This window comes from Gopherus evgoodei, unplaced genomic scaffold, assembly GCF_007399415.2.
Source record: "Gopherus evgoodei ecotype Sinaloan lineage unplaced genomic scaffold, rGopEvg1_v1.p scaffold_31_arrow_ctg1, whole genome shotgun sequence".
In the NCBI taxonomy this organism is placed as follows: domain Eukaryota; kingdom Metazoa; phylum Chordata; order Testudines; family Testudinidae; genus Gopherus; species Gopherus evgoodei.
In genome coordinates, this window is record NW_022059983.1 from 3,185,738 (window position 1) to 3,197,764 (window position 12,027).

At 60.3% G+C, this 12,027-nt stretch overlaps 1 protein-coding gene across 2 annotated transcripts; it reads left to right on the top strand.

Moving 5' to 3' along the window:
- Positions 1 to 364: 364 nt before the first annotated feature.
- LOC115640460 (leucine-rich glioma-inactivated protein 1-like) lies at positions 365 to 9,587 on the top strand. Of its 2 annotated transcripts, XM_030543215.1 has the most exons (9): positions 365 to 694; positions 3,292 to 3,363; positions 3,966 to 4,037; positions 4,160 to 4,231; positions 4,822 to 4,893; positions 5,097 to 5,266; positions 5,784 to 5,948; positions 7,476 to 7,987; positions 8,471 to 9,587. In XM_030543215.1, the coding sequence occupies exons 1-9, from the start codon at positions 507 to 509 to the stop codon at positions 8,774 to 8,776; spliced, it is 1,629 nt and encodes a 542-aa protein (XP_030399075.1). In that variant the 5' UTR covers positions 365 to 506; the 3' UTR covers positions 8,777 to 9,587. The 2 variants fall into 2 exon arrangements, with proteins under 2 accessions (XP_030399075.1, XP_030399076.1); XM_030543216.1 differs by lacking the exon at positions 4,822 to 4,893.
- Positions 9,588 to 12,027: the final 2,440 nt, after the last annotated feature.

A 12,027-nucleotide genomic window follows, 5' to 3' on the forward strand; every position in this document is an offset into this window, starting at 1 on the left:
CTGGATAGATACAGGGGTGGATAGAGGGACATATACGGGGGTAGCTGGATAGATACAGGGGTGGCTAGAGGGATAGATACAGGGACAGATACGGGGGTAGCTGGATAGATACAGGGGTGGATAGAGGGATAGATACAGGGACAGATATGGGGGTAGCTGGATAGATACAGGGGTGGATAGAGGGACATATACGGGGGTAGCTGGATAGATACAGGGGTGGCTAGAGGGATAGATACAGGGACAGATACGGGGGTAGCTGGATATATACAAGGGTGGATAGAGGGGTAGATACAGGGGTAGATGGATAGATACAGGGGTGGATAGAGGGACAGATACGGGGGTAGATGGATAGACAGAGGGGTGGATAGGGGGGTAGATAGAGGAGTGGATGGAGGGGTGGCAGAAAGCTGCATAGCAGGAATTCAGGGATAGGTAGAAGGACCCCAGTGTGAAGAGGGTCCCAGGGCTGTATAGGGGGGAGCAGCCCACGACCCCTGGGCCAGACAATGGGCTGTGGGGGACCTTGGGCCTGTGTCCCCCTGTTTGTGCTGCTGCTGCTGCTGGCTGCGGGGGGTGAGCGGCACCGGCCCCCCAGGTGGAAATGCCCCATCGTCTGCAGCTGCACCCAGGACAACGCACTATGTGACAGGACAGACGGGGTCCCCCGAGGACTGCCCCCCGACATCACCTCCCTGTAAGATCCCTCTGCCACCCCTGCACCCTCCTCCTCACCGCCCTGCCCTGTCCCACAATCCCTTGGTACTTGACGCTGGAGTTGTGATGTGATTTGATTCTGGTTATGATTCAGTGGCGCTGGGTTTTCAGTCATTGGTGCCAGTTCTGTTGCTGGTTCTGGTCTGTTTACCTGCTTGGCAGCTGCTGAGGCTGGGGCAGGTGACTGCGCTGTGTCTAGTGGGACACTGGTATCAGCCCTAGTATGGGGCCTGGCGAGAAGCCGATTCTGGTACTGGTTCAATGTCACTGCTGGTATTTCTGCCACTTGGATGTTTGTGCTGGTTCTGGTTTGACATTGATCCTGATTCTGGTGTTGGTTCTGGTTCTCATAGTGATTCTGGTTTGACACTGGTGCTGGGTCTGGTGTTGGTTCTGGTTCTCATAGTGATTCTGGTTTGACACTGGTGCTGGTTCTGATTCTGTTATTGATTCGCATTTGATATTGGTTCTGGTTCTGGGAGCAGTTCTGATTTGATGTTGGTGCTGGTTTAGGTATTGGTTCTGGTTTGAGGTTGCTGGCTGTTCTGGTTCTGGTGTGTGCTGGGCCATTCACTAGCTCCACTTCAACTCCGCACCTGGGGTGGGCATTTGGGCTGCGGCGGATTGGGTGGAGCTGGTGGCCTTGCTCATGGTGTCCCCTTGGGAAGGCTCTGGTGCTGGTACCCAGGACAACTGGTACCAGTCATGCTTTGATAGTGGTGCTGGCTTAGTGCCGGGAGGCTCCTGCTTCTGGCTTGAGTCCAGATTCCAAGGCAAGAGGGACAATTGTGAGCATTTCGTGGGACTCCCAGGTCGGACAACGGCCCCAAGTCATCCCTAGACCAGAGCTGTTAGACAATGTCCAATCATGGCTGAAACCTTGCCAGTGGGGGAGAGTCCCCGACCCTTGGCTGCTAATTGCTCCCATGGTTAATTGCTCTCTATTCACCATTTACACCTTGTTTCCAGTCTGAAATTGTCCAATTTCCACTCCCAGTCCTTGGGCCGTGTTAGACTTTTCTCCCGGTTACTCACTCTCTGTTCTAGCCGGGGGTCACGTCACCCCTGGACCTGCTGTGTGCTGAGCTACAGCGATGGAGCTTCTGGACTTTTCTGGTCTTTTAATCATCCTCCTGGCTCTTCTCTGACCCCTCTGTAATTCATCAACCTCCTTCTTGGACTGGATACAGGAGTCCAGCTGTGTTCACACCAGGGCCAAGCAACCTCTCTGCCCCACTCGAGACTCCTCTGTTTATGCGTCCCAGGAGCCCTTTGGACCGTGGAGAAGGATAAATGATGCTCTTCAGCATTATCACCAACAACATGGAGGGAAACATAAAACCCCCCAATAGATACTCATCAGTCCCCTTCCTTCTCTCCACTGGCTTTACAGGTTATAGACCTGCCTTCGCGGCCCCTCTAAAGCGGGTTGGTTTTGCCTTCCTCCACCCCGTGACAGGTCGGTGCTTCGGGCTCTATCTGAGGCTCTGAAATGAATCCAAATATCAGCCGCCTTTTTCTGATTCACGTCGTCCTCCCAGCTGGTTTTAGCTCGGGCCTCCAGGCTGCGCCTCCCAATGGTGCTGTTGAACCTGGGCCTTGGCAGGAGGCTGGTGCTGGTTCTGGTCTATGGTCAGTTCTGGGTCTGTGTTGGCTCTGGTTCAGCTTTGGGTTTGCTGTTGGGACTGGTTTGAAGTCGGTTCTGGTCTCAGGTTAGTGCTGGTTCTGTTCCGGATGGTGGTGCTGGTTGTGGTCAAAAGTTGGTGCTGGTGCTGGTCTGATGGAGCTGGTTCTGGACTGGTGATGCTGGTGCTGGTCTGATGGAGCTAGTTGTGGACTGGTGATGCTGGTGTTGGTCTGATCTTGGTGCTGGTGCTGGTCTGATGGAGCTGGTTCTGGACTGGTGGTGCTGGTGCTGGTCTGATGGAGCTGGTTCTGGACTGGTGGTGCTGGTGCCGGTCTGATGGAGCTAGTTGTGGACTGGTGATGCTGGTTCTAGTCTGATGGAGCTGGTTCTGGACTGGTGGTGCTGGTGCCGGTCTGATGGAGCTAGTTGTGGACTGGTGATGCTGGTTCTGGTCTGATGGAGCTGGTTCTGGACTGGTGGTGCTGGTGCCGGTCTGATGGAGCTAGTTGTGGACTGGTGATGCTGGTGCTGGTCTGATGGAGCTGGTTCTGGACTGGTGGTGCTGGTGCCGGTCTGATGGAGCTAGTTGTGGACTGGTGATGCTGGTGCTGGTCTGATGGAGCTGGTTCTGGACTGGTGATGCTGGTGCTGGTCTGATGGAGCTAGTTGTGGACTGGTGATGCTGGTGCTGGTCTGATGGAGCTGGTTCTGGACTGCTGGGCTAATGTTGGTGCTGGTTCTGGACTGGTAGTCCTGGTCTGATGGAGCTGGTTCTAGACTGCCGGTGCTGGTCTGATGTTGGTGCTGGTTCTGGACTTGGTTCCTCTCCTGCCTCTGGAGCTGCCTGTGGTGCTGTGCTCTCTCTGTGGGAGTCCTGCTGATGGGTACAGCACCGGTGCTGGTGCTGGTTCTGACCCGTAGCCCCCTCACGCCCCGTCTCCCCTCCCCAGGTCCCTGGTGCGATCTGGATTCACTGAGCTCCGAGAGGGAAGTTTCCTGCAGACGCCGTCCCTGCAGCTGCTGTAAGGAGACCAACGCTCCCAATTCACTAGTGTGCAAGGGGGAGTCACGTCTGTGCATGGCAGCCCATGGGTGCAGGGAGAGTAGATACATGAAAATGGGTGTGTACTGGTCAGTGTGCACGGGGAGATGAGTGTGCAAAAGGGTGTGTTCTGGCCAGTGCACATGGAGGTGAGTGTGCAAATGGATGTGTGCAGCTCAGAGGGGGCAGCAGGGGGTGGGGAGGCACTCACCATTATCCCAGGAATGCTCACAGCCCCCATCTAGGATTGGGGCCCTATTGGCCGGGTGCTGCCCAGACACAGCAAGAGACGGGCCCTGCCCCACAGAGCTCACCATCTACACAGACACAGGGGGCAAGGGGAAACTGAGGCACAGAGCAGTGAAATGACTTGCCCAGATTTACCCAGCAGATCTGTGGTGGAGCGAGCGAGGGAACCCAGGAGTCCTGGCTCCCAGTCCCTGCCCGCTCTAACCATAAGGCCCCACTCCCCTTGTGGAGCCAGGACAAGGCTGTCAGTGGGGAGCAGAGGCTGTGGGGTGGGATTGAGGGGGGTCAATAGTTCGGGCTCCCGACGGGCGCTGACACCCCCTCTCTTCCCAGCTTGTTCACGTCCAGCACCCTGGGGCTGATCAGGGACGATGCCTTCGTGGGACTCCTGCACCTGGAGTATCTGTGAGTGTGCGAGGGGTGGGGGGTCAGGGAGGAGTCCGCACAGGGGACTTTGTGGGGGGAGGGGAGCAGGGGGCACACAGGTGGTGACCCACTGACAGAGTCCCCCCTCCCGCCCCCTGCAGGTTCATCGAGAACAACAAAGTCGGCTCCATTTCCAAGAACGCACTGCGGGGCCTCAGGGGGCTCGTGCGTCTGTGAGTGGCCCCCCAGCCCGAGGCCACTGGCCTCCCAGCACCAACAGGCCCCAGTGACCCCCGTAGCCCCTGGAAACCAATGGACCCTGGGGACCTCACCAGCCCCCCAGCACCGACAGATGACAGTGACCCCCAGCACCCCAACACCAGACCCCAGGGACCCCTGTGACTCTGACCCCCTCGGCCCCCCAACACCCCCACCCCAACACTGACAGACTCCCCCCCAGGACCCCCCTGACACCCAGCCCTGATATCCCCTGTGATCCCTGACACCAGACGTCACAATCCCTTGGCACTAACACCCTCCCAGAGACCCCAACATCAGCCTGATGTGACCCCCCCCAGGGGACCCTTCCCCCTGACACTCCTGTCACCCCTAAAATGAGTCCTCCCAATGGGACAACCCCCAGGGGAACCCATCCCCCACCCACCCACTGACAGCCCCCCTCCAATGGAACCCCCCAGCCCATCGCCCCCCACACTGGGACCCCTCTGTCCCCATGGGGCCCTGCCCCCTGCCCTGTGGCTGGATGGGAGCGAGCGCCCCCCCAGGCGCCCTCCCCATCCCTGACATCTCCCCCCCCACCCAGGAGCCTGGCACACAACCAGCTGGAGACGCTGCCGCGCCACCTGTTCCGGGGCCTGGACGCCCTCACCCATGTGTGAGTGGGGGGCAGAGGTGGGACTGGGAGTCAGGAGTGGGGCAGGGGATGAGGAGGAGGGGTGAAGGGTGGAGATGGGCAGAAAAGAGGAGGGGGAAGAAATGAGATGTGAGGAGGGGGCAACAGCAGGGGAGGGGCAGGGAAGGGACTTGCTGCCTGGCCCCGGCCCCACACGGCCCCACACGGGGCGATTCTCCCACCAGGGACCTGCGGGGGAACCCCTTCCACTGCGACTGCCGGATCAAGTGGCTGGTGGAGTGGCTGAGCAGCACCAATGCCAGCGCGGAGCTGGGCGAGTGCCAGGGCCCAGGCGAGGTCAATGGCACCCAGCTGAGCCAGCTGCACCTCCAGGACTTTGACTGCATTACCACCGGTACGGGACCCCTGAGCCAGCTGCACCCAGCACCGGGTAGCCAGCCCCGTGCAGTGTTATATGTGGCTATTTCCCAGCTGCCCCACCTCAGAGGTGGCTGCATCTCAGCGCCGGATGAGCCGTTTGTGTGTGACATTATGTGTGGCTGTTCCCCAGCTACCCCACCCCAGAGGTGGCTGCATCTCAGTGCTGGGTGAACTCTTTGGAAGGGAAAATGCTTCTTAGCTCATGGTCCTCACTGCATCTCAACCCAGTTCCTGGTGAGACACAAACTGCTCCATATGCAGCCCCCGGAGCTGGCTGTGTGAGAAGCCTCAGGACTCCTGGGTTCTATCCCCAGACCCAGAGGGGAGGGAGGTCGGTCTAGTGGTTAGAAAGGGCGGGAGGCTATGAGCCAGGACTCCTGGGTTCTATTGTCTCAAGGCTGGCACAGGAAGCAGAGGTGAGGGCAGAGCTGGGGATGAACCCAAGCACCCAGCTGCCCCCCTGCCCCAGTCTAACCTTCGCCCCCCGCCAGCGCTGGCGCTGTTCCAGTCGCTGCCCTTCCAGGCGCTGTCGGTGGAGCCGTTCTGGTACCAGGGGGAGCAGCACGTGGCCATCACCCAGCCCTTCGCCGGGTGCTGCAGCCTGCTTGAGTGGGACCACCTGGACGGGGCCTTCCGGGCCTACGCCTCCATCAATGGTGAGCGAGGGCCCCGGCCCCCCTGCATGCCCCTGGGGATACCCCAGAGCCCCCTGTGCTCTGCCCCCCGACCATGTGCTCCACCCCCCCAGCGCCCCCTGCACCCCACCTGTGGGATACCCTTACAGCCCCCCTGATCCCTGTCCCCAGGGATACCCCAGAGTCCCCCTATGCTTCGCCCCCCCACCATGCCCCCCAGTGTCCCCTGCACACCACTCGCAGGGATACCCTCACAGTCCCTCTACTCTGCTCCCCGCCATGCCCCCCAGCTCCCCCTGCATCCCACCTGTGGGGATACCCTCACAGCCCCCCTGAGCCCTCCCCTCGGGGATACCCCAGAGCCCCTCTGTGCTCTGTCCCACCACCATGTGCTGTGCCCCCCCAGCGCCCCCTGCACCCCACCTGCAGGAATACCCTCACAGCCCCCCTGAGCCCTGCCCCCGGGGATACCCCAGAGCCCCCCAGTGCTCCGCCCCCCCACCATGTGCTCCGCCCCCCCAGCGCCTCCTGCACCCCACCTGCGGGGATACCCTCACAGTCCCCCTACTCTGTTCCCCACCATGCACCCCAGCGCCCCCTGCACACCACCCGCAGGGATACCCTCACAGCCCCCCTAAGCCCTGCCCCCGGGGATACCTCAGAGCCCCCCAGTTCTCCGCCCCCCCACCATGTGCCCTGCCCCCCCAGCGTCCCCTGCACCCCACCTGCGGGGATACCCTCACAGTCCCCCTACTCTGTTTCCCACCATGCCCCCCAGCGCCCCGTGCAACCCACCTGCGGGGATACCCTCACAGCCCCCCTACTCTGTTCCCCACCATGCCCCCCAGCGCCCCGTGCAACCCACCTGTGGGGATACCCTCACAGCCCCCGTGCCCTGCCCCGGTGATACCCACACAGTCCCCTGCTCTGCCCCCCACCATGACCCCCCACAGTGCCTCCTGCACCCCACCCACGGGGATATCCCCAGTGACCACACTGACATCTCCATCAGTGGTGATTGATGAATGTCCCCACCCCCTCCCCTACACACTGCAAGATACCCTGCCCCCCACAGCCCAGAGATCAGACACCCTGGAGACCATGTCCCCAGACAGCCCCCTCACCCCACCGAGATCACCCCCCCCAGGCACCCCTACCTTCAGACCAGCCCCCAGCTGCCCCTTTTCTCCCCACTGAGCAGATCCCCTGACACTCCTTAACCCATCTCCCCACCTCAGGAACAGCCTCCCCCCTAAAACCCTCCCCCGTGCAGCCTCCCTGAACCCCTCTCCCTGCCTCCCCCTTTCTTTCTAACCTCTGACCCCCTTGGGAAGCCCTCTGCTCCCTGCACCCCTTGGGCAGCCCACCAACCCCTGCCCTCTTGGACAGCCCCTCGACCCCTGCTCCCCTGACAGCCCCCCGATTCCTGTCCCCCTTGGACAGCCTCTCAAGCCCTGCCCCCTTGGCAGCCCCCCGATCCGTCCCCCTTGGCAGCCCCCCTGATCCCTGTCCCCCTTGGGCAGCCCCCCCTCACCCCTGTCCCCACAGGCTCATCGCCTGTGGCCTGCAAGCCGCTGGTGGTGGAGGGGCGGCTGCTGGTTGTGCTGGCGCAGCTGGCCGGGGGTTCCCATGTGTGGCGCCGGGAGGAGGCCTCGGGGCGTTTCGTGCGGCTGCAGGAGCTGGGCCCGCAGCGTATCCGCAAGCCCAACGCCCTGGCCAGCTTCCGGGTGGACGGCGACTGGTTCCTGGCTGTGGCCGACAGCTCCAAGGCGGGCGCCACCACGCTCTTCCGCTGGGGCGGGCGCGGCTTCTACGCTCACCAGGCCCTGCACGCCTGGCACCGCGACACCCACGTGGAGTTCCTGGAGCTCGCTGGCCGGCCCAGCCTCATCCTGGCCAGCAGCTCCCAGCGCCCCGTGGTCTACCAGTGGAGCCGGCCCGGCCGTGCCTTCCTGCGCCACACGGATATCCCCGACATGGACGACGTCTACGCCGTTAAGCACTTCCGCCTGCGCGGGGACGTCTATGTCTGCCTGACCCGCTTCATTGGTGACTCCAAGGTCAGTGCCCGGTGTCCCTCCAGCGTGCCCTGTGCCCAGCATGCACCCCCTGTTCCCAGCATACTCCCTTTGTGCCCCCAAAATGCTCCCAGTGTACCCTGCTAACAGTGCTCGCAGGATGCCCTGCTCCCAGCATGCTCTCTCTGCTCAGCTGCTCCCAGCGTACTCTTGCCTTTGCTTCTGCCCCCAATATGCTCCCATCATGCTCTGTGTCCACTCAGCCATTCCCATCATGCTCTTCTCTCAGCATGCTCTCTGTTCCCCGTGATGCCCCCTGGCTCCAGTCCAGCATTATTACCCATAGAATCACAGAAGGTTAGGTTTGGAGGAGATCTCAGGAGGTATCTAGTCCAACCCCCTGCTCAAAGCAGGACCAACCCCAATTAAATCATCCCAGCCAGGCATCTCATCCACAGTAATCTCCAGCCTCTCTGCCCTGGTGGCAGGTCTGGCATAACCCACAATCCTCTCTACCTCCTGAAGGTGATGCGCTGGGAAGGCTCCATGTTCCGGGACGTCCAGCACATGCCATCACGTGGCTCCATGGTCTTTCAGCCACTGGGCATTGGGAGCCACCGCTATGCTGTGCTGGGCAATGACTACTCCTTCAGCCAGGTGTACCGCTACGATGCCCGCTCGGGCCTCTTCGTCCGTTTCCAGGAGCTGAACACCCAGGCGCCCCGCTCTTTCGCCCACCTGGCCGTCCACCAGCGGGACTTCGTCTTTGCCGCCAGCTTCAAGGGAGACACGCAGATCTACCGGCACATCACCATCGACCTGAGTGCCTGAGCCCCGCGCCAGGGCAGAGGGGGGCGCAGAATGGGATGCAGACAATGAGAGGTGTAGCTCCAGGCATGGCCACTGGGGGGCAGAGGATGGAACTCAGACAATGGGGGGGTGCAGCTCCGGGCATGGCCACTTGGGGGGGGTGCACAGAATGGAACGCAGACAATGGGGGGGTGCAGCTCCGGACATGGCCACCAGGGGGGCAGAGAATGGAACACAGATAATGGGGGGGGGGCGTGCAGCCCTGGGCATGGCCACTGAGGAGGCACAGAACGGGCTTCAGACAATGGGGGTGCAGCACCAGCCATGGTCAGCAGGGGTGCAGAATGGGACAAGGACAATGGGGGTGCAGCATAGGCTGTAGCTACTGGGGGGTGCAGAATGGGCTGCAGACAACGAGGGGGTGCAGCACCGGCATGGCCACAAAGGGCACAGACAATGAGGGTGCAGGCACAGCCACCAGAGAAGCAGACAATGGGGGTGCAGCACTGGCCATGGCCACTGGAGACACAGATAATGGGGGTCCACCATGGGCACGGCCACGAAGGGCGCAGACAATGAGGGTGCAGCACCGGCCACGGCCACCAAAGCTGCAGACAGTGGGGGGTGCAGCACCGGCCATGGCCACTGGAGTCGCAGACAATGTGGGTGCAGCACCGGCCACGGCCACAGGAGATACAGACCATGAGGGTGCAGCATCAGCCACGGCCACCAAAGCTGCAGCCAATGGGGGTGCAGCACCGGCCACGGCCACCGGAGACACAGCCAATGGGGGTGCAGCACCGGCCACGGCTACCGGAGATGCAGCCAATGGAGGTGCAGAACGGGATGCAGCCAAGGGGGAAGGGAGCAGAAGGGCACTGTGCCAGCAATGCCCAGCAGGGGGGGACAGCAGCAGGGACCAACTTTTCAATCCTATTTTGATGCCAGACCACCCACCCACCCACACACACACACACACACACACACACACACACACACACACACACACACCCCTTTTCAAAGCAGTTCTGGCAGCAGTTAAGAGCCATTTTCCCCTGTCACATTTTAAAAAATGGATTTAATCGACCTGTTTGTCCCCCAGCCCTTTACAGAGGGTTCTGGCTAAGAGCCAGCGGCCTGTGGCTTTTTCAGCCTTGGAGTTTCCATTTCCATTGTGTCTTTTTCGGATTTTTATTCATTTCCAATCCTCCTTCACTAAAACAAATTCAGTTCTCAGCCAGGTCCCGCTTTTAAACCATGAATCACATCACAGGGTCATTAAAGAAAAACATTTGCTGCCCTTTTTTATTCATTTCACGTTTATTTCATTTTGTTTTTAGCCTTTAAACCTTTTTTTCCATCTCCCATAAATTAAATGTTTGGGTTCAGTCACTGAGTCATTTGGTCTCCTTTTTAAAAGTCAACTTAATTTTATTTACTCTGTTGACCTCCCCCGCAGACCAGATAATGCCCCTGTTACTTGGAGTCTGTCACTTTTCTCTGTGCCGACATTTGCTCTTTTCATTCCATTGTTTCCTTCCTTTTTAAAAACCAGTAAATGGAGAATTCAGGCCCCCCCCCCAACTGCCCTTTGTTTTCGTTCCCGCCTAAGGGGGTCAGTTCAACGGGGGGGGGCGTGGCCTGGCATTCGAAGGGAGGGGTTGTTTGCCTTTTTCCCCCCGGTAAGTTGGAATTTTATTTACTTTTTTCAAATTAATTGGGACTCGGCTTTTAATTTTGTTTTTAAAATAAAATTGGGATCAAGGCCCCCCCCCTCCAGGTGGCTCATGGGCTGGATTCTTAGCTACTGCCCCCCCAGGGCTGAACCAGGGCAACAGGATGCCAGGCTAGATGGGCCCATGGGGCAGACGGGAGGGGATAGGATGCCGGGCTGCGGGGGCTGCTCTAGGGGAAGGGGGCTAGCTAGGCCCACTCTGGAGGTGGGGTGGGGGGTAAACAGGACCTGACAGTGGATAGACCTCAACCTCAATGGGTTGGTGAATTTTAACCCTTGCTTCCCTCTGGTCAATAACCAGCAGTCTCAGCGACAGGCGCCCCATTCCCCCCCACACTGGGGCAGTAGGGACCTCAGAGGTGCCTGCGGAGCTAGTCCCCATGTTGGGATGGGGGGGCTCACACGGGATGCTGCCCCCCTCCAGAACATCCATCCCATGCCCCCTGCCCCATTTCCCCAGCAAGAGCTCTGTAAATAACACCATATATTGTCCCTATGCCACTGTGGGGGGTGGGGGGTGTTCAGAGTAAAGACGAGAAAGGTGGGAGACAGCCAGGCCTCCTGGGTTCTACCTCCAGCTCTGGGAGGGGGTGGGGTCTAGAGGTTAAAGCCAGGACTTCTGGGATCTATCCCTGGCACTGGCAAGGGAGTAGCATCTAGTGGTTAGAGCAGGGGGGAGCCAGGACTCCTGGGCCTAAGGGATTTAGCTGTTGCGATGCTGAGTGCAGCAGCACTGACCTTGCCAGAGTCCTGCCCCCCACAGTGTCCCCAAACGCACGTTTGGTGCCCATGACCATGGGCACATCAGGCACTGGCTGAGCCCCACAAGAGCCAGCAGGCTGAGTGGAGAGGAGCCTGAAGTATCCAATAGGAAGTGCTGAGGAGAGGGGTGCAGCTGGCAGGGAAAGCAGTGCCCGGGGAGAGCTGGCTGAGTACCCTGTGCCCCTTCCTAGGGCAGCCCTTAGTCCCTCCCCCTTTGTTCGCCAGCGCTGCTCCCCTTGCTGAGAGGTGAGGGGCAAAATCACCTTCCCCTGTGGGGGTGGGGGTGCTTGATGGCACCCTCAGGCTCCCATGGGCCTTCTGATGTCGGCCTTGAGGGGCCTGGTTTCAGCCAGTCCCATTCAGGACCCCACCCCCACGCTCTGGGGGACAGACGGGGGGTTCCTGGCTCCTGGCACAAGGTTAACCGTTTTGCATCCCTGAGGTAACAATGCAAAGGAGAGAGAGAGAGAAACTGAGGCACGCAGACTCCCTGCAGCTCCAGGACATTCCCCTTGGCCCAGCGGCTCTGCCAGCAGTCCCCCCACCAGGACTCGGGCTGGAAGCCCAGCCATGCTGGCCTAATGCTGCACTGCAGTATGGGTAAGGACAGGGCCGGTCTCCCCCCACCCCACCTTTCAGCCCTGTGGCTACAGCAGGCAGCCGGGCCAGGGTAGGGCAGGTTCCCTGCAGCCAGGGAGAAAGGCTGTGCATAGGTGCTGCCCAGCTACCCTCTGGGTACCCCTCCGTGGGCAGGCCTCGCTCAGCTGCGAGGGAA

Excerpts from the sequence above, each read along its gene's own strand:
- LOC115640460 (XM_030543215.1), top strand. The coding sequence starts at position 507 with ATGGGCTGTGGGGGACCTTGGGCCTGTGTCCCCCTGTTTGTGCTGCTG. Across the intron at positions 3,364-3,965 it reads ACGCCGTCCCTGCAGCTGCT|CTTGTTCACGTCCAGCACCC; the intron begins GTAAGGAGACCA and ends CTCTCTTCCCAG. Across the intron at positions 4,038-4,159 it reads CTCCTGCACCTGGAGTATCT|GTTCATCGAGAACAACAAAG; the intron begins GTGAGTGTGCGA and ends CGCCCCCTGCAG.